This window comes from Ranitomeya imitator, chromosome 8 (assembly GCF_032444005.1).
Source record: "Ranitomeya imitator isolate aRanImi1 chromosome 8, aRanImi1.pri, whole genome shotgun sequence".
In the NCBI taxonomy this organism is placed as follows: Eukaryota; Metazoa; Chordata; class Amphibia; order Anura; family Dendrobatidae; genus Ranitomeya; species Ranitomeya imitator.
Genome location: NC_091289.1, coordinates 85,571,973 through 85,597,640, shown reverse-complemented (window position 1 = coordinate 85,597,640; position 25,668 = coordinate 85,571,973). Strand labels below are relative to the sequence as shown.

At 45.7% G+C, this 25,668-nt stretch overlaps 1 protein-coding gene across 2 annotated transcripts in view; it reads left to right on the top strand.

Moving 5' to 3' along the window:
* FIRRM (FIGNL1 interacting regulator of recombination and mitosis) overlaps positions 1-25,668 on the top strand; it is a 693,335-nt gene that overhangs the window by 450,207 nt on the left and 217,460 nt on the right. For both annotated transcript variants that reach the window (XM_069737142.1, XM_069737143.1), the window contains exon 16: positions 752-841. In XM_069737142.1, coding sequence (XP_069593243.1) covers positions 752-841 — 90 coding nt within the window. The remainder of the gene's footprint in view (positions 1-751; positions 842-25,668) is intronic.

Below are 25,668 nucleotides of genomic sequence, written 5' to 3'. Positions count from 1 at the left end.
AGAAAGAGCAAGTCATCAGCAAAGGCTAAAGTTTTCAACTCCAAAGAGCCAATCCTCAGGCCCCCGATTATTGTTTCCTGGCGTCGAATGAAAGATTTTTATCAACACCCTGGTGTGTGAGCTGGATCCATTTTTACACATCTCCGTCTCCTGACCTCCATATCATTGAGCCATTCTGGGGAAATCTCAAATGGAGCAGTTCATGCTATAGACAGCCCAGGAATTTCCAGGAACTGGAGGCTATTTGCCAAGAAGAGTGGGCAGCTTTAACATCTGAGAAAATAAAGAACCCCACCCACAACTACCACAAAAGACTTCAAGCTGTCATTTATGTTAGAGGGGACAATACACGGTATTAAGAAATGGGGTATGTGAACTTTTGATGAGGGTGATTTTGACGTTTTGGGTTGTCATTATGATTTAAAAAGAGAAAACACAGTAGTTTGACAATAAATTGCTTCACCCAACCACTAAACATGAGTGAATAAAAAGGTTTGGTGTTATTCATATTCTCTGAAAAAAAGCCAAGAAAGCAAAAATTATCCTGGGGTATGTAATCTTTTGAGCACAACTGTATAAATGTATCATGATTGTTTTCTAAATGCCATTTATTGTGCTTAGGTAGAGCTCTCTGTTTTTCTCTCCCCTCTTCTCAGTCTCCTGCAAAATGTTCTTACATTTGACATGTTAAAAGATACCATGATATTGTGGTGCATACTTTGATTTATGCTTTTCTTGTGTTTCTGGGCAGGTAAAATCAAGCCCTAGACATGCTTACCAGCTTACTCATCTCACTGTCCTGCTGAGGAGGCTGCTCTTTTTAATGGATGCTGATAACCAGGTATGTCATTCTATCCATACCACAAAAAAAACTTCTGAGTTCACAATTGTGAATAGTGATTGCTCTAATTAGAACAGCACAAAACCTTCATATTAAAGCACCGATAAATTAAAGATGTACTGTATATCTACATATTTCACCAGAAAGGGTGAGAAATCACAATAGGTAGCAGTCTCCAAATCAGTGCATGGTCTCCTGATTAAAAGGTTTGTTATATGATGGACATGTATGTTAGAGCCATAAAAAGCGACGTTTCGACCACCATTTGGTCTTTTTCAAGCATAACAAACATTGCACAGGGCTGGCTTAAATAGGGTGGATACCACACAGGGCACCAATCACCATCCAAGCACAACCCATAATAAAATACTTACAAGCATAATACACATAACAGACATCAACAGTGTGTATATCTACCACCCACCAATATTTTTATATATATATATATATATATATATATATATATATATATATATATATATATATATATATATATTTCAAATAAACCCAGTATTCAATACATAAATGTGGAATCCATGCTTAGTTTATCCTCTGATCAGCAAATCTACTTCTTGCATCAACGTTGTCATGGAGAGCTTCAACCAATGGGTGTGCACATGTCCGGACATCAGTAATCAAAAAGGCTCAATAGTATTTAATGGCGCTAAAAAGAAAAGCAGCCTATCCACACATTTCCTACATACTGACACAGTATCTATAGCCAATCCGGCACCCCCTCACAACGGATGTACCTCCATCATCATCATGCGTCCCCTCTGATCCTCTCTGAGGCCACAGCATGCGAGCGCAGGCGCGTCACACGTCAGACCCGGCCACATCACGTGACCGCAATGAGGCCACGCCCAACCGCGACGCGCACAGACGTCACACAACAGCGGTCCCATGTGATCGCTACTCAAGATGGTTACCCAGGCAACGCTGAAAAGCAAGGACTACCGACAAGTCACTAATCCTCACAGAGAGCTCAGCGTGCGAGCGCAGGCGCGCCGCATACCAGACGAGGCCACACCACATGACCGCAATGAGGCCACGCCCAGCCACGGCGCGCACACACACCTCACACAGCAGCGGTCCCATGTGATCGCTGCTCGAGTTGATCACCCGAGCAATAAAAAACACGGGCATCTGCCACAATCAGGAATATAGCAACCTAAAACAAAACCTTATTTATAACACAAGATATATTAGCACCAGAGCCACATCTTTATACAAAAACAACTATAACCATAATGGGGCAGTCGGAAGACAGACGTCGGAAAATGTGTGGAATCAACACAACATATCCAATGTTCTAATATTTTATAATCATTCCAATCATAATTCCAACTCTTAGAATACCATTATCCATCCATCGACTGACTGTCACATCAATTGCCTATATTAAAAAAAAAAAAAAAAAAAAAATATTAATAAAAAAACAAAAACAGTGTATTAAAAACAACATAACCGATGACGACACTATCCCTAAAGGAGAAAACGACCATTACGGGGTACATGAATGTAGATTAAAATCTATATTTAAACCTCTGGGTTGTAAAGAACCCAGGGTGTAGATCCATCTCATCTTTTTTCTCTTCAATATCTGTAATCTATCCCCACCTCTCCTTAGGGTTGGGACACTATCTATAACCCTAAATCTTAGTTGGTTTATCGAATGTTTACTTTCCAGAAAATGTTTAGGAATTGGTAATTCAGTGAGACCCGTCCTGATGGTACTCTTATGCTTACTAATGCGGGCCCTCACCTCCATAGTGGTCTCACCGACGTAGGTCAAACCACACGGGCACGTAATCATATACACGACATAACTTGATGTACACTGTTGTGAATTCTGCCTTTGGGCTCCCTCCAGTGGTTGTAGGTGGTAATTCAGTTGTCCCTGGGTTGCAGTCCTGGTCAGGTGTATCTGTTGATTGCAGTTTTGACTGGGGTATTTAGGTATGCAGGATTCATTAGTCCTTGCCAGTTGTCCATGGTTTCTGGGAGGTGTTGGACCTCTATCTGGTTCCTCCTGCCTTGCTGCCAAATCTGCAAAGATAAGTGTCTGGTTTTGTTTCTGTGGCACACATGCTGTGTGCTTTATAATTCAGTGCTATTCATTGGTATTTTCTTGTCCAGCTTAGATTGTGTCAGTATTTACTCAGTCTAGTTGTATTCTCAGGAGTTGCAGATATACGTTCCACGTCTTTAGTTAGATGGTGGAATTTTTTTGTATTTTCTGCTGTGGATATTTTTGGAAGGGTTTTAATACTGACCGCTTAGTAGTCTGTCCTATCCTTCCCTATTTTAGCTAGAGTGGCCTCTTTTGCTAAATCCTGTTTTCTGCCTGCGTGTGTCCTTCCTCTCCTACTCACAGTCAATATTCGTGGGGGGCTGCCTATCCTTTGGGTTTCTGCTCTGAGGCAAGGTAGAATTCCTATTTTCATCTATAGGGGTATTTAGTCCTCCGGCTGTGTCGAGGTGTCTAGAACTTGTTAGCACACTGCAGCGCTAGAACATGCAAACTTGAAAAACGAAATTTGAACTGCATTACTGCACTAGAAATATGAAAAATGAGAGCATTTAGTGCATAAAAATGGCGTACCTGGTAGCCCCTTTACGGCATCTCTCTTATATCAGGTCCTACACTTGCCTTACCTCGCTGAGAATAAACGTCTCCATCTGAATGGGTACAGTGGGGCAAAAAAGTATTTAGTCAGTCAGCAATAGTGCAAGTTCCACCACTTAAAAAGATGAGAGGCGTCTGTAATTTACATCATAGGTAGACCTCAACTATGGGAGACAAACTGAGAAAAAAAAATCCAGAAAATCACATTGTCTGTTTTTTTAACATTTTATTTGCATATTATGGTGGAAAATAAGTATTTGGTCAGAAACAACATTTCATCTCAATACTTTGTAATATATCCTTTGTTGGCAATGACAGAGGTCAAACGTTTTCTGTAAGTCTTCACAAGGTTGCCACACACTGTTGTTGGTATGTTGGCCCATTCCTCCATGCAGATCTCCTCTAGAGCAGTGATGTCTTTGGCTTTTTGCTTGGCAACACGGACTTTCAACTCCCTCCAAAAGTTTTCTATAGGGTTGAGATCTGGAGACTGGCTAGGCCACTCCAGGACCTTGAAATGCTTCTTACGAAGCCACTCCGTCGTTGCCCTGGTGGTGTACTTTGGATCATTGTCATGTTGAAAGACCCAGCCACCTTTCATCTTCAATGCCCTTGCTGATGGAAGGAGGTTTGCACTCAAAATCTCACGATACATGGCCCCATTCATTCTTTCATGTACCCGGATCAGTCGTCCTGGCCCCTTTGCAGAGAAACAGCCCCAAAGGATGATGTTTCCACCACCATGCTTTACAGTAGGTATGGTGTTTGATGGATGCAACTCAGTATTCTTTTTCCTCCAAACACGACAAGTTGTGTTCCTACCAAACAGTTCCAGTTTGGTTTCATCAGACCATAGGACATTCTCCCAAAACTCCTCTGGATCATCCAAATGCTCTCTAGCAAACTTCAGACGGGCCCGGACATGTACTGGCTTAAGCAGTGGGACACGTCTGGCACTGCAGGATCTGAGTCCATGGTGGCGTAGTGTGTTACTTATGGTAGGCCTTGTTACATTGGTCCCAGCTCTCTGCAGTTCATTCACTAGGTCCCCCCGCGTGGTTCTGGGATTTTTGCTCACTGTTCTTGTGATCATTCTGACCCCACGGGGTGGGATTTTGCGTGGAGCCCCAGATCGAGGGAGATTATCAGTGGTCTTGTATGTCTTCCATTTTCTAATTATTGCTCCCACTGTTGATTTCTTCACTCCAAGCTGGTTGGCTATTGCAGATTCAGTCTTCCCAGCCTGGTGCAGGGCTACAATTTTGTTTCTGGTGTCCTTTGACAGCTCTTTGGTCTTCACCATAGTGGAGTTTGGAGTCAGACTGTTTGAGGGTGTGCACAGGTGTCTTTTTATACTGATAACAAGTTTAAACAGGTGCCATTACTACAGGTAATGAGTGGAGGAAAGAGGAGACTCTTAAAGAAGAAGTTACAGGTCTGTGAGAGCCAGAAATCTTGATTGTTTGTTTCTGACCAAATACTTATTTTCCACCATAATATGCAAAACAAATGATAAAAAAACAGACAATGTGATTTTCTGGATTTTTTTTTCTCAGTTTGTCTCCCATAGTTGAGGTCTACCTATGATGTAAATTACAGACGCCTCTCATCTTTTTAAGTGGTGGAACTTGCACTATTGCTGACTGACTAAATACTTTTTTGCCCCACTGTACATGTGAAACCTCTTCCTAGACTAAAATTCTCTCTCTCTGTGGAGGGGTATTGGACCTGCTGTAATTAAAACACCTGTGGCTAGGAGGTGGAGTGCACGATCAGAAGGCTAAAGAATACATTTCAAAAACCTGACCGGCACATCCAAACATAGACTAAGTGTGAACAGGTGCTGAACCTAGAGTCGCCAACTCGTGTATAGTTAAGTAAATAAGGCAGCACACTGCAGCGCTAGAACATGCAAACTTAAAAAACGAAATTTGAACTGCATTACTGCACTAGAAATATGAAAAATGAGAGCATTTAGCGCATAAAAATGGCCAATTTTATGTGTATCTGGTAGCCCCTTTACGGCATCTCTCTTATACCAGGTCCTACACTTGCCTTACCTCGCTGAGAATAAACGTCTCCATCTGAATGGGTACATGTGAAACCTCTTCCTAGACTAAAATTCTCTCTGTGGAGGGGTATTGGACCTGTTAGTTCAGGATTTACGGTCAGTACAGTTACCACCTACTCCAGAGAAAGTTTCATGCGGCTCCAAGGTCACCGGATCATAACAGTACAACTGGCCTATAATGAGTTAAATGCATCTCAGAAGAAGGGAAGAAAGGTGTTGAGCCGTTTTTTTTCTACAGTCTGCTTTGTCTTCCCTCTTTTTCTCTGTGTGGCTGAGGAGTCTTGTGCTAGCATGGATGTTCAGGAATTAGCTTCTCGTGTAGACCAGCTTGCTGCTAGGGTACAGGGTATTTCTGATTATATTGTTCAGACTCCTGTTTTAGAGCCGAAGATTCCTACTCCTGATTTGTTTTTTGGTGACAGGTCCAAATTTTTGAGTTTTAAAAACAACTGTAAACTGTTTTTTGCTCTGAGACCTCGATCCTCTGGTGATTCCATTCAGCAGGTTAAAATCGTCATCTCCCTGCTGTGTGGCGATCCACAGGATTGGGCATTTTCCCTGGAATCTGGGAATCCGGCTTTGCTTAATGTAGACTCATTTTTTCAGGCTTTAGGATTATTATATGATAAACCGAATTCTGTGGATCAAACGGAGAAGACCTTGTTGGCCCTGTCTCAGGGTCAAGAGGCGGCAGAATTGTATTGTCAGAAATTTAGAAAATGGTCTGTGTTGACTAAATGGAATGATGATGCTTTGACGGCAATTTTCAGAAAGGGTATTTCTGAATCCGTTAAAGATGTTATGGTGGGGTTTCCCACGCCTTTCGGTCTGAGTGATTCTATGTCTCTGGCCATTCAGATTGACCGGCGCTTGCGGGAGCGCAGAACTGTGCGCGCTGTGGCATTGTCCTCAGAGCAGATTCCTGAGCCAATGCTGTGTGATAGGATTCTGTCTAGAACGGAACGACAAGGATTCAGACGTCAGAATAGGTTGTATTATTATTGTGGCGATGCTTCTCATGTCATTTCAGTCTGCCCTAAGCGGACAAGGAGGATCGCTAGTTCATTTACCATCAGTACTGTACAACCTAAATTTCTGTTATCTGTGTCCTTGATCTTCTCATTGTCATCATTTTCTGTCATGGCGTTTGTGGATTCAGGCGCCGCGTTGAACTTAATGGACTTTGAGTTTGCCAGGCATTGTGGTTTTCCCTTGCAGCCTTTGCAGAACCCTATTCCTTTAAGGGCATTGATGCTACACCTTTGGCTAAAAACAAGCCCCAGTTTTGGACACAGGTGACCATGCGCATGGCGCCAGCCCATCAGGAAGATTGTCAATTTCTGGTGTTGCATAATTTGATGCTATCGTGCTGGGTTTTCCGTGGTTGCAGGTACATAATCCTGTGTTGGATTGGAAGTCTATGTCTGTGACTAGTTGGGGTTGTCAGGGGGTTCATAATGATGTTCCTTTGAAGTCAATCTCCTCTTCTGAAATTCCAGAGTTTTTGTCTGATTTTCAGGATGTATTCGATGAGCCCAAGTCCAGTTCCCTTCCACCGCACAGGGATTGTGATTGTGCGATTGACTTGATTCCAGGCTGTAAGTTTCCTAAGGGTCGACTTTTCAACCTGTCTGTGCCTGAACATACCGCCATGCGGAGTTATGTTAAGGAGTCTTTGGAGAAAGGGCATGTTCTGCCATCTTCTTCACCGTTGGGAGCAGGATTTTTTTTTGTTGCTAAGAAGGATGGCTCCTTGAGACACTGTATTGATTATCGCCTCTTGAATAAGATCACGGTCAAGTTTCAATACCCTTTATCTTTGCTTTCCGATTTGTTTGCTAGGATTAAGGGGGCTAGTTGGTTTACGAAGATTGACCTTCGAGGGGCATATAATCTTGTTCGTATTAAGCAGGGTGATGAATGGAAAACTGCGTTTAATATGCCCGAAGGCCATTTTGAATAACTTGTGATGCCATTCGGGCTCACTAATGCTCCATCTGTTTTTCAGTCCTTGATGTGTTATAATCCGGTGACCTTGGAGCAGCATGAGAACTATCAGTGGAGAAGGTGGCCACTATGCTGACCGCAAACCTGAACTTAACACCGCAACTAGAAGTAGCCGTGGAGTGTACCTAACACACCTAGACACCTCGTCACAGCCGGAGGACTAATTACCCCTAAAGATGGAAATAGGAATACTATCTTGCCTCAGAGAAAATCCCCAAAGGATAGACAGCCCCCCACAAATATTGGCGGTGAGTCGGAGAGGAAAAAACATACACAGGCAGAAAACAGAATTTAGCACAGGAGGCCACACTAGCTAGATAGGACAGATTTCTGTGCGGTCAGTATTAAAACCCTTCAAAAACATCCACAGCAGAAAATACAAAAACTTCCTACATCTAACTAATAGATGTAGGAGCGTAAATCTGCAACTCCAGTGAATCCTACAATCAGAGCAGGAATAAAACTGAAACAAGCACACAGCAGTGTGCCACAGATACAAAAAAAACAAAAACTTATCTTTGCTGAATTTGGCAGCAGGCAGGAGAAGCCAGAAAGTGATCCATCACTTCACAAGGAACATTGACAACTGGCAAGGGCTAAAGGATCCTGCACACTTAAATATCCCAGTCAGAATTGTAATCATCCGATACACCTGGCCAGGACTGTGACTCAGAGACAACTGCATTCCCACCTACAACCAGTAGGGAACCCAAGAGCAGAATTCACAACATTCATGCATGATATCTTCCGGAATTATATTGATAAATTCTTGATTGTATATTTGGACGATATTTTGATTTTTTCCGATGATTGGGAGTCTCATGTGGAACAGGTCAGGATGGTATTTCAGATCCTTCGTGACAATGCTTTGTTTGTGAAGGGGTCTAAGTGTCTCTTTGGGGTGCAGAAGGTTTCTTTTTTGGGCTTCATTTTTTCTCCCTCATCTATGGAGATGGATCCGGTTAAGGTTCAGGCCATTCATGATTGGATTCAGCCTACATCCGTGAAGAGCTTTCAGAAATTTTTGGGTTTTGCAAATTTTTATTGCCGTTTCATTGCTAACTTTTCCAGTGTGGTTAAACCCTTGACCGATTTGACGAAGAAAGGCGCTGATGTGGCGAATTGGTCCTCTGCGGCTGTCTCTGCCTTTCAGGAGCTTAAACGCCGATTTACTTCTGCTCCGTTGTTGCGCCAACCAGATGTTTCTCTTCCGTTTCAGGTTGAGATTGACGCTTCTGAGATTGGGGCAGGGACCGTTTTGTCTCAGAGGGATCCTGTTGGTTCCTTGATGAAACCGTGTGCCTTCTTTTCCCGTAAGTTTTCGCCTGCTGAACGCAATTATGATGTCAGCAATCGGGAGTTGTTGGCTATGAAGTGGGCGTTTGAGGAGTGGCGACATTGGCTTGAGGGAGCTAAGCACCGTATTGTGGTCTTGACCGATCATAAGAATCTGATTTACCTCGAGTCTGCCAAACGGCTGAATCCTAGACAGGTTCGATGCTCCTTGTTTTTTTCCCGTTTTGATTTCGTGGTCTCGTATCTTCCGGGTTCTAAGAATATTAAGGCTGATGCCCTCTCTAGGAGTTTTTTGCCTGATTCTCCTGAGGTCCTTAAACCGGTCGGCATTCTGAAAGAAGGGGTGGTCCTTTCTGCCATTTCCCCTGATTTACGACGGGTTCTTCAGGAATTTCAGGCTGATAGACCTGACCGCTGTCCAGTGGGGAAACTGTTTGTTCCTGACAGATGGACTAGTAGAGTGATTTCTGAGGTTCACTGTTCTGTGTTGGCTGGTCATCCTGATATTTTTGGTACCAGAGACTTGGTTGGTAGGTCCTTTTGTTGGCCTTCTTTGTCACGTGATGTGCGTTCTTTTGTGCAGTCCTGTGGGACTTGTGCGCAGGCCAAGCCTTGTTATTCCCGTGCTAGTGGGTTGCTTTTGCCATTACCGGTCCCTGAGAGGCCCTGGACGCATATTTCTATGAATTTTATTTCTGATCTTCCGGTTTCCCAGAGGATGTCGGTTATCTGGGTTATTTGTGACCGGTTCTCTAAGATGGTTCATTTGGTGCCTTTGCCTAAATTGCCTTCCACTTCAGATTTGGTTCCGTTGTTTTTTCAGCATGTGGTTCGTTTACATGATATTCCGGAGAATATTGCGTCTGACAGAGGTTCCCAGTTTGTTTCTAGGTTTTGGCGGGCCTTTTGTGCTAGGCTGGGCGTTGATTTGTCTTTTTCTTCTGCATTTCATCCTCAGACAAATGGTCAGACCGAGCGAACTAATCAGACTTTGGAGACTTATTTGAGATGCTTTGTGTCTGCTGATCAGGATGATTGGGTGGCCTTCTTGCCATTGGCCGAGTTTGCCCTTAATAATCGGGCTAGTTCAGCTACTTTGGTTTCGCCTTTCTTTTGTAATTTTGGTTTTCATCCTCGTTTTTCTTCTGGGCAGGTTGAGCCTTCTGACTGTCCTGGTGTGGATTTGTGGTTGACAGGTTGCAGCAGATTTGGGCTCATGTGGTGGACAATTTGGTGTTGTCTCAGGAGGAGGCTCAACGTTTTGATAACCGTCGTCGGTGTGTTGGTTCCCGCCTTTGGGTTGGGGATCTGGTCTGGTTGTCTTCCCGTCATGTTCCTATGAAGGTTTCTTCTCCTAAGTTTAAGCCTCGGTTTATTGGTCCTTATAGGATTTCTGGGATTATTAATCTGGTGTCTTTTCGATTGGCGCTTCCGGCCTCTTTTGCTATCCATAATGTCTTCCATAGATCTTTATTGCGGAAATATGTGGTGCCCGTTGTTCCCTCTGTTGATCCTCCGGCCCCTGTGTTGGTTGATGGGAAGTTGGAATATGTGGTTGAGAAGATTTTGGATTCTCGTTTTTCGAGGCGGAGGCTTTAGTACCTTGTCAAATGGAAGGGTTATGGCCAGGATGATAATTCTTGGGTTTTTGCTTCTGATGTCCATGCTGCTGATTTGGTTCGTGCCTTTCATCTGGCTCGTCCTGATCGGCCTGGGGCTCTGGTGAGGGTTCGGTGACCCCTCCTCAAGGGGGGGGTACTGTTGTGAATTCTGCCTTTGGGCTCCCTCCGGTGGTTGTAGGTGGTAATGCAGTTGTCCCTGGGTTGCAGTCCTGGTCAGGTGTATCTGTTGATTGCAGTTCTGACTGGGGTATTTAGGTGTGCATGATTCATTAGTCCTTGCCAGTTGTCCATTGTTTTTGGGAGGTGTTGGACCTCTATCTGGTTCCTCCTGCCTTGCTGCCAAATCTGCAAAGATAAGTGTCTGGTTTTGTTTCTGTGCCACACATGCTGTGTGCTTTATAATTCAGTGCTATTCATTTGTTTTTTCTTGTCCAGCTTAGATTGTGTCAGTATTTACTCAGTCTAGTTGAATTCTCAGGAGTTGCAGATATACGTTCCACGTCTTTAGTTAGATGGTGGAATTTTTTTGTATTTTCTGCTGTGAATATTTTTGGAAGGGTTTTAATACTGACCACTTAGTATTCTTTCCTATCCTTTCCTATTTTAGCTAGAGTGGCCTCTTTTGCTAAATCCTGTTTTCTTCCTGCGTGTGTCTTTCCTCTCCTACTCACAGTCAATATTCGTGGGGGGCTGCCAATCCTTTGGGGTTCTGCTCTGAGGCAAGGTAGAATTCCTATTTTCATCTATAGGGTCTAGGGTTTGCTACTTCTAGTTGCGGTGTTAGTTCAGGATTTGCGGTCAGTACAGTTACCACCTACTCCAGAGAAAGTTTCATGCGGCTCCAAGGTCACCGGATCATAACAGCAGGCCCAGAGATCACCAATCCACAGTAGCAGATACCAAGATGGACGGCTCAGAAGAAGAAGAACTAAAGAAGAAAACAAAAACGGAGGCACAGGAACGGGGAAGGTGGCGTTAACAACGGCGGACACGGAGAATGGACGTCAGGCTTGTACTGAGGAAAAACTGAGACGGAGGCAAAACTGTAGAGAGAGAGAGATGGGTAAATGGAAGCACAAAAGCACAAGACAAAGCGAAGAGCACAGGGCTAGCACAGAGGTACAAAGCACGAGACGAGAAGTGGCCGGAGGCAAAAGCTAAAGAAAATGACACTCAGGCACCTCCTAGCAGGGGAGATGGCCTGAAATACTCTGGTCCTTACCGGGATTGGTTGCTGAGGCTCTCCGGATCCCAGACCCAGAAGCAGGAGGTCCAGGACTAGAGCACAAGGGCCCACCGCAGAACCCTGTGCGCCGGCGCAGACGCCTAACTCCCCCAGCAAGATGTGGAGGAGGAGCCCGCCGAGGATGAGCACGCCGCCCCCCAGAAGCAGGACAGCGGGGATGAGCAGCGGCTGAAGGAGTCGGCGCCGTTAGAGAGGCAGGGGGAACAGCACGCCGGGACCCGGAAGAAGAGCAGCCGAAGCAAGCAGGGACAGCGCGCCGGCGACCAGAAGCGGAGCGACGAAGGTAAGTAGCGGCAGTAACAGTACCCCCTCTTTAAAATCCCCTCTCCAAAAAGTAGATAGGAATTTGTTTAAAAGACGAGGTGCATTAATATTCTCCAGCGGCTCCCACGATCTCTCCTTAGGACCGAAACCCCTCCAATCCACCAAGAAAAATTCTCTCCCTCAAACCCTCTTCATAGCCAAAATATCCCTCACCTCAAAAACGTTATCAGCACGAACAGGCTGAGGAGAGGTACAGGAAGATGGATGGAAGCGGTTAAGAATAACAGGTTTGAGCAAAGACACATGAAAGGTATTGGGAATACGGAGCAAGGCGGGCAACTTCAGCTTGTAGGCGGCATCGTTGACTCAACTCAGAATCTCAAAAGGACCAATGTAGCGAGGACCAAGTTTATAAGAAGGAATCTTGAGTCTAATGTAACGTGAGGAAAGCCAGACCTTGTCGCCGGGTAAAAAACGGAGAAGAATCTAAACGTCTCTTGTCAGCATGTCTTTTCATCCTAAGAGATGCCTTACTGAGTGCTCCTTTCACCTCTCCCCAAATAGAAGAAAAGTCCGAAGTCACAGAATCAGCTGCTGGTACTCCAGACGTTGAGGAAATTGGGAGAGGCATATTCGGATGTTGTCCAAACACGATGAAGAAAGGAGACTTTGCAGAGGATTCATGGGAGTGATTATTATAGGCAAACTCAGCCCAGGGCAGAAGACTGACCCAATCATTTTGGTGGGCATTAGAAAAGTGATGTAGGTAGGCAGCTGTTGTGATAGGCAATTCAGTATCACAATGGACATAGCGGTCAGAGCACATACAGTGATCTGACAATAACCCAAAATAATAGAACGAGCTCTGAGACGTGGGAACTCTGCAGACCGCAATCCCTAATCCTCTCCAAACAACACTAGAGGCAGCCGTGGATTGCGCCTAACTCTGCCTATGCAACTCGGCACAGCCTGAGAAACTAACTAGCCTGAAGATAGAAAATAAGCCTACCTTGCCTCAGAGAAATACCCCAAAGGAAAAGGCAGCCCCCCACATATAATGACTGTGAGTTAAGATGAAAAGACAAACGTAGGGATGAAATAGATTCAGCAAAGTGAGGCCCGACTTTCTTAACAGAGCGAGGATAGGAAAGATAACTTTGCGGTCTACACAAAACCCTAAAGAAAACCACGCAAAGGGGGCAAAAAGACCCTCCGTACCGAACTAACGGCACGGAGGTACACCCTTTGCGTCCCAGAGCTTCCAGCAAAACAATTAGACAAGCTGGACAGAAAAAATAGCAAACAAATAGCAAAGAAGAACTTAGCTATGCAGAGCAGCAGGCCACAGGAATGATCCAGGGAAAAGCAAGTCCAACACTGGAACATTGACAGGAAGCATGGATCAAAGCATTAGGTGGAGTTAAGTAGAGAAGCACCTAACGACCTCACCAGATCACCTGAGGGAGGAAACTCAGAAGCCGCAGTACCACTTTCCTCCACAAACGGAAGCTCCCAGAGAGAATCAGCCGAAGTACCACTTGTGACCACAGGAGGGAGCTCTGCCACAGAATTCACAACAGGCAGCCACAATTTGATTCGTTCGTTCTGCTTGATCATTAGTTTGAGGGTGATAGGCAGACGAAAAATCTAGAGTCACCTTCAAGAGTTTGCATAACACCCTCCAAAAATGAGACGTAAATTGTACTCCTCTGTCGGACATGATGTTTTGAAGAAAACCGTGAAGTTTGAAGATATTCGAAATAAAGATCTTCGCCAATTCTGGAGCCGAAGGTAGACCGGGCAGGAGAACAAAATGAGCCATCTTGGAGAACCGATCTACTACCGTAAGAATGACTGTACAACCTGAGGAACTCTGTAAATCGGTAATGAAGTCCATGGCTATATGCTGCCACGGACTAGAAGGAATGGGAAGAGGAGGCAGACCTCCACGAGGTAACCGTCTTGGCACTTTATTCTTAGCACAAGAAGAACATGAGGCGACAAACTCTTCGATATCTTGACGTAACGCAGGCCACCAATAGTAGCGGGCGATGAGAAGGTAGGTCTTCTTTATCCCAGCATGGCCTGCCAATTTCGAGGAATGTCCCCAGCGAAGCACCCTCTCTCTGTCACCCTCTGCCACAAGGGTTTTACCCGGAGGAGGACAGATCATGCTTAAAGGAGCCACTGTGACAACTTTGCAGGGATCCAAAATATGTGCAGGTTCTTCGTCGACGTCCTCTGCCTGCGAAAGCCTAGACAGTGCATCAGCCTTGATATTTTTGTCGCCTGGCCGGAAACGAAGCTCGAAGTCGAAGCGGGCAAAGAACAAAGACCATCGAGCCTGCCGTGGATTAAGTCTTTGCGCAATCTGAAGATAGGCCAAATTCTTGTGGTCAGAGAAAATTACGGATGGATGAACAGCTCCCTCAAGAAGATGCCTCCTTTCCTCCAGGGCCAGCTTTATGGCCAAAAGTTTTCGGTCCCCAATGGTATAATTGCGTTCTGATGCAGAAAACGTTTTAGAAAAGAATCCGCAAGGAACCAGTCGACCCACAGGGGACCTTTGGGAGAGCACCGCTCCGGCTCCCGTGGAGGAGGCATCTGTTGTAAATTCTGTGATCAAGCTCCCTCCTGTGGTCACGAGTGGTACTGCGGCTTCTGAGTTTCCTGTTATGAAAGGCAATTCAGTACCACAATGGACATAGCGGTCAGAGCACATACAGTGATCTGACAATAACCCAAAATCATAGAACGAGCTCTGAGACGTGGGAACTCTGCAGACCGCAATCCCTAATCCTCTCCAAACAACACTAGAGGCAGCCGTGGATTGCGCCTAACTCTGCCTATGCAACTCGGCACAGCCTGAGAAACTAACTAGCCTGAAGATAGAAAATAAGCCTACCTTGCCTCAGAGAAATACCCCAAAGGAAAAGGCAGCCCCCCACATATAATGACTGTGAGTTAAGATGAAAAGACAAACGTAGAGATGAAATAGATTCAGCAAAGTGAGGCCCGACTTTCTTAACAGAGCGAGGATAGAAAAGGTAACTTTGCGGTCTACACAAAACCCTAAAGAAAACCACGCAAAGGGGGCAAAAAGACCCTCCGTACCGAACTAACGGCACGGAGGTACACCCTTTGCGTCCCAGAGCTTCCATCAACAAATTAGACAAGCTGGACAGAAAAAATAGCAAACAAATAGCAAAGAAGAACTTAGCTATGCAGAGCAGCAGGCCACAGGAATGATCCAGGGAAAAGCAAGTCCAACACTGGAACATTGACAGGAAGCCAGGATCAAAGCATTAGGTGGAGTTAAGTAGAGAAGCACCTAACGACCTCACCAGATCACCTGAGGGAGGAAACTCAGAAGCCGCAGTACCACTTTCCTCCACAAACGGAAGCTCCCAGAGAGAATCAGCCGAAGTACCACTTGTGACCACAGGAGGGAGCTCTGCCACAGAATTCACAACAGTCCCCCCCCCCTTGAGGAGGGGTCACCGAACCCTCACCAGAGCCCCCAGGCCGACCAGGATGAGCCACATGAAAGGCACAAACAAGATCGGGAGCATGGACATCAGAGGCAAAAACCCAGGAATTATCTTCCTGAGCATAACCCTTCCATTTAACCAGATACTGGAGTTTCCGTCTAGAAACACGAGAATCCAAAATCTTCTCCACAATATACTCCAATTCCCCCTCCACCAAAACCGGGGCAGGAGGATCAACAGATGGAACCATAGGTGCCACGTATCTCCGCAACAATGACCTATGGAATACGTTATGTATGGAAAAAGAATCTGGAAGGGTCAGACGAAAAGACACAGGATTAAGAACCTCAGAAATCCTATATGGACCAATGAAACGAGGTTTAAACTTAGGAGAGGAAACCTTCATAGGAATATGACGAGAAGATAACCAAACCAGATCCCCAACACGAAGTCGGGGACCCACACGGCGTCTGCGATTAGCGAAACGTTGAGCCTTCTCCTGGGACAAGGTCAAATTGTCCACTACATGAGTCCAAATCTGCTGCAACCTGTCCACCACAGTATCCACACCAGGACAGTCCGAAGACTCAACCTGTCCTGAAGAGAAACGAGGATGGAACCCAGAATCGCAGAAAAATGGCGAAACCAAGGTAGCCGAGCTGGCCCGATTATTAAGGGCGAACTCAGCCAAAGGCAAAAAGGACACCCAGTCATCCTGATCGGCAGAAACAAAGCATCTCAGATAGGTTTCCAAGGTCTGATTGGTTCGTTCGGTCTGGCCATTAGTCTGAGGATAAAAAGCCGAGGAAAAAGACAAGTCAATGCCCATCCTACCACAAAAGGCTCGCCAAAACCTTGAAACAAACTGGGAACCTCTGTCAGAAACGATATTCTCTGGAATGCCATGTAAACGAACCACATGCTGGAAGAACAATGGCACCAAATCAGAGGAGGAAGGCAATTTAGACAAGGGTACCAGATGGACCATCTTAGAAAAGCGATCACAGACCACCCAAATGACTGACATCTTTTGAGAAACGGGAAGATCAGAAATAAAATACATAGAGATATGTGTCCAAGGCCTCTTCGGGACCGGCAAGGGCAAAAGCAACCCACTGGCACGAGAACAGCAGGGCTTAGCCCGAGCACAAGTCCCACAGGACTGCACAAAAGCACGCACATCCCGCGACAGAGACGGCCACCAAAAGGATCTAGCCACTAACTCTCTGGTACCAAAGATTCCAGGATGACCAGCCAACACCGAACAATGAACCTCAGAGATAACTTTATTGGTCCACCTATCCGGGACAAACAGTCTCTCCGCTGGACAACGATCAGGTTTATTAGCCTGAAATTTTTGCAGCACCCGCCGCAAATCAGGGGAGATGGCAGACACAATAACTCCTTCCTTGAGGATACCCGCCGGCTCAGACAAACCCGGAGAGTCAGGCACAAAACTCCTAGACAGAGCATCCGCCTTCACATTTTTAGAGCCCGGAAGGTACGAAATCACAAAGTCAAAATGGGCAAAAAACAGCGACCAACGAGCCTGTCTAGGATTCAACCGCTTAGCAGACTCAAGATAAGTCAAGTTCTTATGATCAGTCAATACCACCACGCGATGCTTAGCTCCTTCAAGCCAATGAGGCCACTCCTCGAATGCCCACTTCATGGCCAGCAACTCTCGGTTGCCCACATCATAATTTCGCTCAGCAGGCGAAAACTTCCTGGAAAAAAAAGCGCATGGTTTCATCACTGAGCAATCAGAAGCTCTCTGCGACAAAACAGCCCCTGCTCCAATCTCCGAAGCATCAACCTCGACCTGGAACGGAAGAGAAACATCTGGTTGACACAACACAGGGGCAGAAGGAAAACGACGCTTCAACTCTTGAAAAGCTTCCACAGCAGCAGAAGACCAATTGACCAAATCAGCACCCTTCTTGGTCAAATCGGTCAATGGTTTGGCAATACTAGAAAAATTGCAGATGAAGCGACGATAAAAATTAGCAAAGCCCAGGAACTTTTGCAGACTTTTCAGAGATGTCGGCTGAGTCCAATCATGGATGGCTTGGACCTTAACAGGATCCATCTCGATAGTAGAAGGGGAAAAGAGGAACCCAAAAATGAAACCTTCTGCACACCAAAGAGACACTTTGATCCCTTCACAAACAAAGAATTAGCACGCAGGACCTGAAAAACTGTTCTGACCTGCTTCACATGAGACTCCCAATCATCCGAGAAGATCAAAATGTCATCCAAGTACACAATCAGGAATTTATCCAGGTACTCTCGGAAGATGTCATGCATAAAGGACTGAAACACTGATGGAGCATTGGCAAGTCCGAATGGCATCACTAGATACTCAAAATGACCCTCGGGCGTATTAAATGCAGTTTTCCATTCATCTCCTCGCCTGATTGGCACCAGATTATACGCACCACGAAGATCTATCTTGGTGAACCAACTAGCCCCCTTAATCCGAGCAAACAAATCAGATAACAATGGCAAGGGGTACTGAAATTTAACCGTGATCTTATTTAGAAGGCGGTAATCTATACAAGGTCTCAGCGAACCATCCTTCTTGGCTACAAAAAAGAACCCTGCTCCTAATGGTGACGATGACGGGCGAATATGCCCCTTCTCCAGGGATTCCTTCACATAACTGCGCATAGCGGCGTGCTCAGGCACGGATAAATTAACCAGTCGACCTTTTGGGAATTTACTACCAGGAATCAAATTGATAGCACAATCACAATCCCTATGCGGAGGTAGGGCATCGGACTTGGGCTCATCAAATACATCCCGGTAATCAGACAAGAACTCTGGAACCTCAGAAGGGGTGGATGACGAAATTGACAGAAATGGAACATCACCATGTACCCCCTGACAACCCCAGCTGGACACCGACATGGATTTCCAATCTAATACTGGATTATGGGCTTGTAGCCATGGCAACCCCAACACGACCACATCATGCAGATTATGCAACACCAGAAAGCGAATAACCTCCTGATGTGCAGGAGCCATGCACATGGTCAGCTGGGTCCAGTATTGAGGCTTATTCTTGTCCAAAGGCGTGGCATCAATTCCTCTCAATGGAATAGGACACTGCAAGGGCTCTAAGAGAAACCCACAACGCCTAGCATACTCCAAGTCCATCAAATTCAGGGCAGCGCCTGAATCCACAAATGCCATGACAGAATACGATGACAAAGAACAGATCAAGGTGACGGACAGAAGAAATTTTGACTGTACAGTACCAATGGTGGCAGACCTAGCGAACCGCTTAGTGCGCTTAGGACAATCAGAGATAGCATGAGTGGAATCACCACAGTAGAAACACAGCCCATTCAGACGTCTGTGTTCTTGCCGTTCAACTCTGGTCAAAGTCCTATCGCACTGCATAGGCTCAGGTTTAAGCTCAGGTAATACCGCCAAATGGTGCACAGATTTACGCTCACGCAAGCATCGACCGATCTGAATGGCCAAAGACATAGACTCATTCAAACCAGCAGGCATAGGAAATCCCACCATGACATCCTTAAGGGCTTCAGAGAGACCCTTTCTGAACATAGCCGCCAGTGCAGATTCATTCCATTGAGTGAGCACGGACCACTTTCTAAATTTCTGACAATATACCTCTATCTCATCCTGACCCTGACAAAGAGCCAGCAAATTTTTCTCTGCCTGATCCACTGAATTAGGTTCAGCGTACAGCAATCCGAGCGCCAGGAAAAACGCATCGATATTACTCAATGCAGGATCTCCTGGCGCAAGAGAAAACGCCCAGTCCTGAGGGTCGCCGCGCAAAAAAGAAATAAAAATCAAAACCTGTTGAACTGGATCACCAGAGGAGCGAGGTTTCAAGGCCAGAAATAGTTTACAATTATTTTTGAAACTCAGAAACTTAGTTCTATCTCCAAAAAACAAATCAGGAATAGGAATTCTTGGTTCTAACATAGATTTCTGATCAATAGTGTCTTGAATCTTTTGTACACTTGCCGAGAGCTGATCCACAAATGAAGACAGACTTCTAATGTCCATCACCACACCTGTGTACTGAACCACCCAAATGTCTAGGGGAAAAAAAAGGCAATACACAGTGCAAAGAAAAAAAATGGTCTCAGAACTTCTTTTTTCCCTCTATTGAGAACCATTAGTACTTTGGGCTTCCTGTACTGTTATGAAAGGCAATTCAGTACCACAATGGACATAGCGGTCAGAGCACATACAGTGATCTGACAATAACCCAAAATCATAGAACGAGCTCTGAGACGTGGGAACTCTGCAGACCGCAATCCCTAATCCTCTCCAAACAACACTAGAGGCAGCCGTGGATTGCGCCTAACTCTGCCTATGCAACTTGGCACAGCCTGAGACACTAACTAGCCTGAAGATAGAAAATAAGCCTACCTTGCCTCAGAGAAATACCCCAAAGGAAAAGGCAGCCCCCCACATATAATGACTGTGAGTTAAGATGAAAAGACAAACGTAGAGATGAAATAGATTCAGCAAAGTGAGGCCCGACTTTCTTAACAGAGCGAGGATAGAAAAGGTAACTTTGCGGTCTACACAAAACCCTAAAGAAAACCACGCAAAGGGGGCAAAAAGACCCTTCGTAACGAACTAACGGCACGGAGGTACACCCTTTGCGTCCCAGAGCTTCCAGCAACAAATTAGACAAGCTGGACAGAAAAAATAGCAAACAAATAGCAAAGAAGAACTTAGCTATGCAGAGCAGCAGGCCACATGAATGATCCAGGGAAAAGCAAGTCCAACACTGGAACATTGACAGGAAGCCAGGATCAAAGCATTAGGTGGAGTTAAGTAGAGAAGCACCTAACGACCTCACCAGATCACCTGAGGGAGGAAACTCAGAAGCCGCAGTACCACTTCCCTCCACCAACAGAAGTTCACAGAGAGAATCAGCCGAAGTACCACTTGTGACCACAGGAGGGAGCTCTGCCACAGAATTCACAACAGTTTCCTTCCTAAGGTGATGTGGTGAATTTGTTAGGTGCTGCTCTATTTAACTCCACCTAGTGCTTTGATCCTGGCCTCCAGTCAATGTTCTAGTATTGGTCTTGCTTCCTCCTGGATCGTTCCTGTGGCCTGTCTGCTCAGCATAAGCTAAGTTCTGCTTGTGTTACTTTTTGTTGCTATATTTTCTGTCCAGCTTGCTATTTTGGTTTTTCTTGCTTGCTGGAAGCTCTGAGACGCAGAGGGAGCACCTCCGTACCGTTAGTCAGTGCGGAGGGTCTTTTTGCCCCTCTGCGTGGTTGTTTGTAGGTTTTTGTGTTGACCGCAAACCTATCTTTCCTATCCTCGGTCTATTCAGTAAGTCGGGCCTCACTTTGCTAATTCTATTTCATCTCTGTGTTTGTGTTTTCATCTTACTCACAGTCATTATATGTGGGGGGCTGCCTTTTCCTTTGGTGAATTTCTCTGAGGCAAGGTAGGCTTATTTTCTGTTTTCAGGCCTAGCTAGTTTCTCAGGCTGTGCCGAGTTGCATAGGGAGCGTTAGGCGCAATCCATGGCTACCTCTAGTGTGGTGTGATAGGATTAGGGATTGCGGTCAGCAGAGTTCCCACGTCTCAGAGCTCGTCCTATGTTTTTTCGTTATTGTCAGGTCACTTTGTGTGCTCTGAACTTCAAGGTCCATTGTGGTTCTGAATTACCTAATCATAACAGTACTGGAGGCCCAAAGTACTATGCTTCTCAATAGAGGGAAAAAAGAAGCTCTGAGACCATTTTTTTTTCTTTGCACTGTGTTTTGCCTTTTTTTTCCCCTAGACATTTGGGTGGTTCAGGACACAGGTGTGGTGATGGACATTAAAGGTCTGTCTTCATGTGTGGATCTTCTCACTGCAATAGTACAAAATATTCAAGACTTTGTGGCTCAGAATTCTATGTTAGAACCAAGAATTCCTATTCCTGATTTGTTTTCTGAAGATAGAGCTAAATTTCTGAGTTTCAAAAATAATTGCAAACTGTTTCTGGCGTTGAAACCTCGCTCCTCTGGTGACCCAGTTCAACAAGTTAAGATCATTATTTCTTTATTACGTGGCGACCCTCATGACTGGGCATTTTCCCTTGCGCCAGGAGATCCTGCATTATGTAATATTGATGCGTTTTTCCTGGCGCTCGGATTACTGTACGATGAACCTAATTCAGTGGATCAGGCAGAGAAAAATTTACTGGCTCTGTGTCAGGGTCAGGATGAGATAGAGATTTATTGTCAGAAGTTTAGAAAGTGGTCTGTGCTCACTCAATGGAATGAATGTGCTTTGGCAGCAATCTTCAGAAAGGGTCTCTCTGAAGCCCTTAAGGATGTCATGGTGGGATTTCCTATGCCTGCTGGTCTGAATGAGTCTATGTCTTTGGCCATTCAGATCGGTCGACGCTTGCGTGAGCGTAAATCTGTGCACCATTTGGCGGTATTATCTGAGCATAAACCTGAGCCTATGCAGTGCGATAGGACTTTGACCAGAGCTGAAAGGCAAGAACACAGACGTCAGAATGGGCTGTGTTTCTACTGTGGTGATTCCACTCATGCTATCTCCGATTGTCCTAAGCGCACTAAGCGGTTCACTAAGTCTGCCACCATTGGTACGGTACAGTGGAAATTTCTTTTGTCCGTTACTTTGATCTGCTCTTTGTCTTCCTATTCTGTCATGGCATTTGTGGATTCAGGCGCTGCCCTGAATTTGATGGACTTGGAGTTTGCTAGGCGCTGTGGGTTTGTGTTGGAGCCCTTGCAGTGTCTTATTCCATTGAGAGGAATTGATGCTACGCCTTTGGCCAAGAATAAGCCTCAGTATAGGACCCAGCTGACCATGTGCATGGCTCCTGCGCACCAGGAGGATATTCGCTTTCTGGTGTTGCAAAATCTGCATGATGTGGTCGTGTTGGGGTTGCCATGGCTACAAGTCCATAACCCAGTATTAGATTGGAAATCTATGTCTGTGTCCAGCTGGGGTTGTCAGGGGGTACATGGTGATGTTCCATTTCTGTCTATCTCATCATCCACCCCTTCTGAGGTCCCAGAGTTCTTGTCTGATTACCGGGATGTATTCAATGAGCCCAAGTCCAATGCCCTACCTCCGCATAGGGATTGTGATTGTGCTATCGAGTTGATTCCTGGTAGTAAGTTTCTTAAGGGTCGACTGTTCAATTTATCTGTACCTGAGCACGCCGCTATGCGGAGTTGCGTAAAGGAATCCTTGGAGAAGGGTCATATTCGGCCGTCGTCATCGCCATTGGGAGCAGGGTTCTTTTTTGTGGCCAAGAAGGATGGTTCGCTGAGACCTTGTATTGATTACCGCCTTCTAAATAAAATCACGGTCAAATTTCAGTACCCCTTGCCGCTGCTATCTGATTTGTTTGCTCGGATTAAGGGGGCTAGTTGGTTCACCAAGATAGATCTTCGTGGTGCATATAATCTTGTGCGTATTAAACGGGGCAATGAATGGAAAACTGCATTTAATACGCCTGAGGGCCATTTTGAGTACCTAGTTATGCCATTCGGACTTGCCAATGCTCCATCAGTATTTCAGTCCTTTATGCATGACATCTTCCGAGAGTACCTGGATAAATTCCTGATTGTATACTTGGATGATATTTTGGTCTTCTCGGATGATTGGGAGTCTCATGTGAAGCAGGTCAGAATGGTGTTCCAGGTCCTGCGTGCTAATTCTTTGTTTGTGAAGGGATCAAAGTGTCTCTTTGGTGTTCAGAAGGTTTCATTTTTGGGGTTCATTTTTTCCCCTTCTACCATCGAGATGGACCCTGTTAAGGTCCAGGCCATTTATGATTGGACTCAGCCGACATCTCTGAAGAGTCTGCAAAAGTTCCTTGGCTTTGCTAATTTTTATCGTCGCTTCATCTGTAATTTTTCTAGTATTGCTAAACCATTGACCGATTTGACCAAGAAGGGTGCTGATGTGGTCAATTGGTCTTCTGCTGCTGTGGAAGCTTTTCAAGAGTTAAAGCGTCGTTTTTCTTCTGCCCCTGTGTTGTGTCAACCAGATGTTTCGCTTCCGTTCCAGGTTGAGGTTGATGCTTCTGAAATTGGAGCGGGGGCTGTTTTGTCGCACAGAGGTGCTGATTGCTCGGTGATGAAGCCATGCGCCTTCTTTTCCAGGAAGTTTTCGCCTGCTGAGCGAAATTATGATGTTGGCAATCGAGAGTTGCTGGCCATGAAGTGGGCATTCGAGGAGTGGCGTCATTGGCTTGAAGAAGCTAAGCATCGCGTGGTGGTCTTGACTGATCACAAGAACTTGACTTATCTCGAGTCTGCCAAACGGTTGAATCCTAGACAGGCTCGTTGGTCGCTGTTTTTCTCCCGTTTTGACTTTGTGGTTTCGTACCTTCCGGGCTCTAAAAATGTGAAGGCGGATGCCCTGTCTAGGAGTTTTGTGCCCGACTTTCCGGGTTTGCCTGAGCCGGCGGGTATTCTCAAAGAGGGAGTAATTGTGTCTGCCATCTCCCCTGATGTGCGGCGGGTGCTGCAAAAATTTCAGGCTAATAAACCTGATCGTTGCCCAGCAGAGAAACTGTTTGTCCCTGATAGGTGGACGAATAAAGTTATCTCTGAGGTTCATTGTTCGGTGTTGGCTGGTCATCCTGGAATCTTTGGTACCAGAGATTTGGTGGCTAGATCCTTTTGGTGGCCATCTCTGTTGCGGGATGTGCGTTCTTTTGTGCAGTCCTGTGGGATTTGTGCTCGGGCTAAGCCCTGCTGTTCTCGTGCCAATGGGTTGCTTTTGCCCTTGCCGATCCCGAAGAAGAGGCCTTGGACACATATCTCTATGGATTTTATTTCGGATCTCCCCGTCTCTCAAAAAATGTCGGTCATTTGGGTAGTTTGTGATTGCTTTAAGATGATCCATTTGGTACCCTTGTCTAAATTACCTTCCTCCTCTGATTTGGTGCCATTGTTCTTCCAGCATGTGGTTCGTTTACATGGCATTCCAGAGAACATCGTTTCTGACAGAGGTTCCCAGTTTGTTTCGAGGTTTTGGCGAGCCTTTTGTGCTAGGATGGGCATTGATTTGTCTTTTTCCTCGGCTTTCCATCCTCAGACAAATGGCCAGACTGAACGAACCAATCAGACCTTGGAAACATATCTGAGATGTTTTGTTTCTGCTGATCAGGATGATTGGGTGTCCTTTTTGCCGTTGGCTGAGTTCGCTCTTAATAATCGGGCCAGCTCGGCTACCTTGGTTTCACCGTTTTTCTGCAATTCTGGGTTCCATCCTCGTTTCTCTTCAGGGCAGGTTGAGTCTTCGGACTGTCCTGGTGTGGATACTGTGGTGGACAGGTTGCAGCGCATTTGGACTCATGTAGTGGACAATTTGACCTTGTCCCAGGAGAAGGCTCAACGTTTCGCTAATCGCAGACGCTGTGTGGGTCCCCGACTTCGTGTTGGGGATTTGGTTTGGTTGTCATCTCGTTATATTCCTATGAAGGTTTCCTCTCCTAAGTTTAAGCCTCGTTTCATTGGTCCGTATAGGATTTCTGAGGTTCTTAATCCTGTGTCTTTTCGTTTGACCCTTCCAGATTCTTTTTCCATCCATAACGTATTCCATAGGTCATTGTTGCGGAGATACGTGGCGCCTGTGGTTCCATCTGTTGATCCTCCTGCCCCGGTTTTGGTGGAGGGGGAGTTGGAGTATATAGTGGAGAAGATTTTGGATTCTCGTGTTTCGAGACGGAAACTCCAGTATCTGGTTAAGTGGAAGGGTTATGGTCAGGAAGATAATTCCTGGGTCTTTGGTTCCGATGTCCATGCTGCCGATCTTGTTCGTGCCTTTCATATGGCTCATCCTGGTCGGCCTGGGGGCTCTGGTGAGGGTTCGGTGACCCCTCCTCAAGGGGGGGTACTGTTGTGAATTCTGTGATCAAGCTCCCTCCTGTGGTCACGAGTGGTACTGCGGCTTCTGAGTTTCCTTCCTCAGGTGATGAGGTTAAGTCGTTAGGTGCTGCTCTATTTAACTCCACCTAGTGCTTTGATCCTGGCCTCCAGTCAATGTTCTAGTATTGGTCTTGCTTCCTCCTGGATCGTTCCTGTGGCCTGTCTGCTCAGCATAAGCTAAGTTCTGCTTGTGTTACTTTTTGTTGCTATATTTTCTGTCCAGCTTGCTATTTTGGTTTTTCTTGCTTGCTGGAAGCTCTGAGATGCAGAGGGAGCACCTCCGT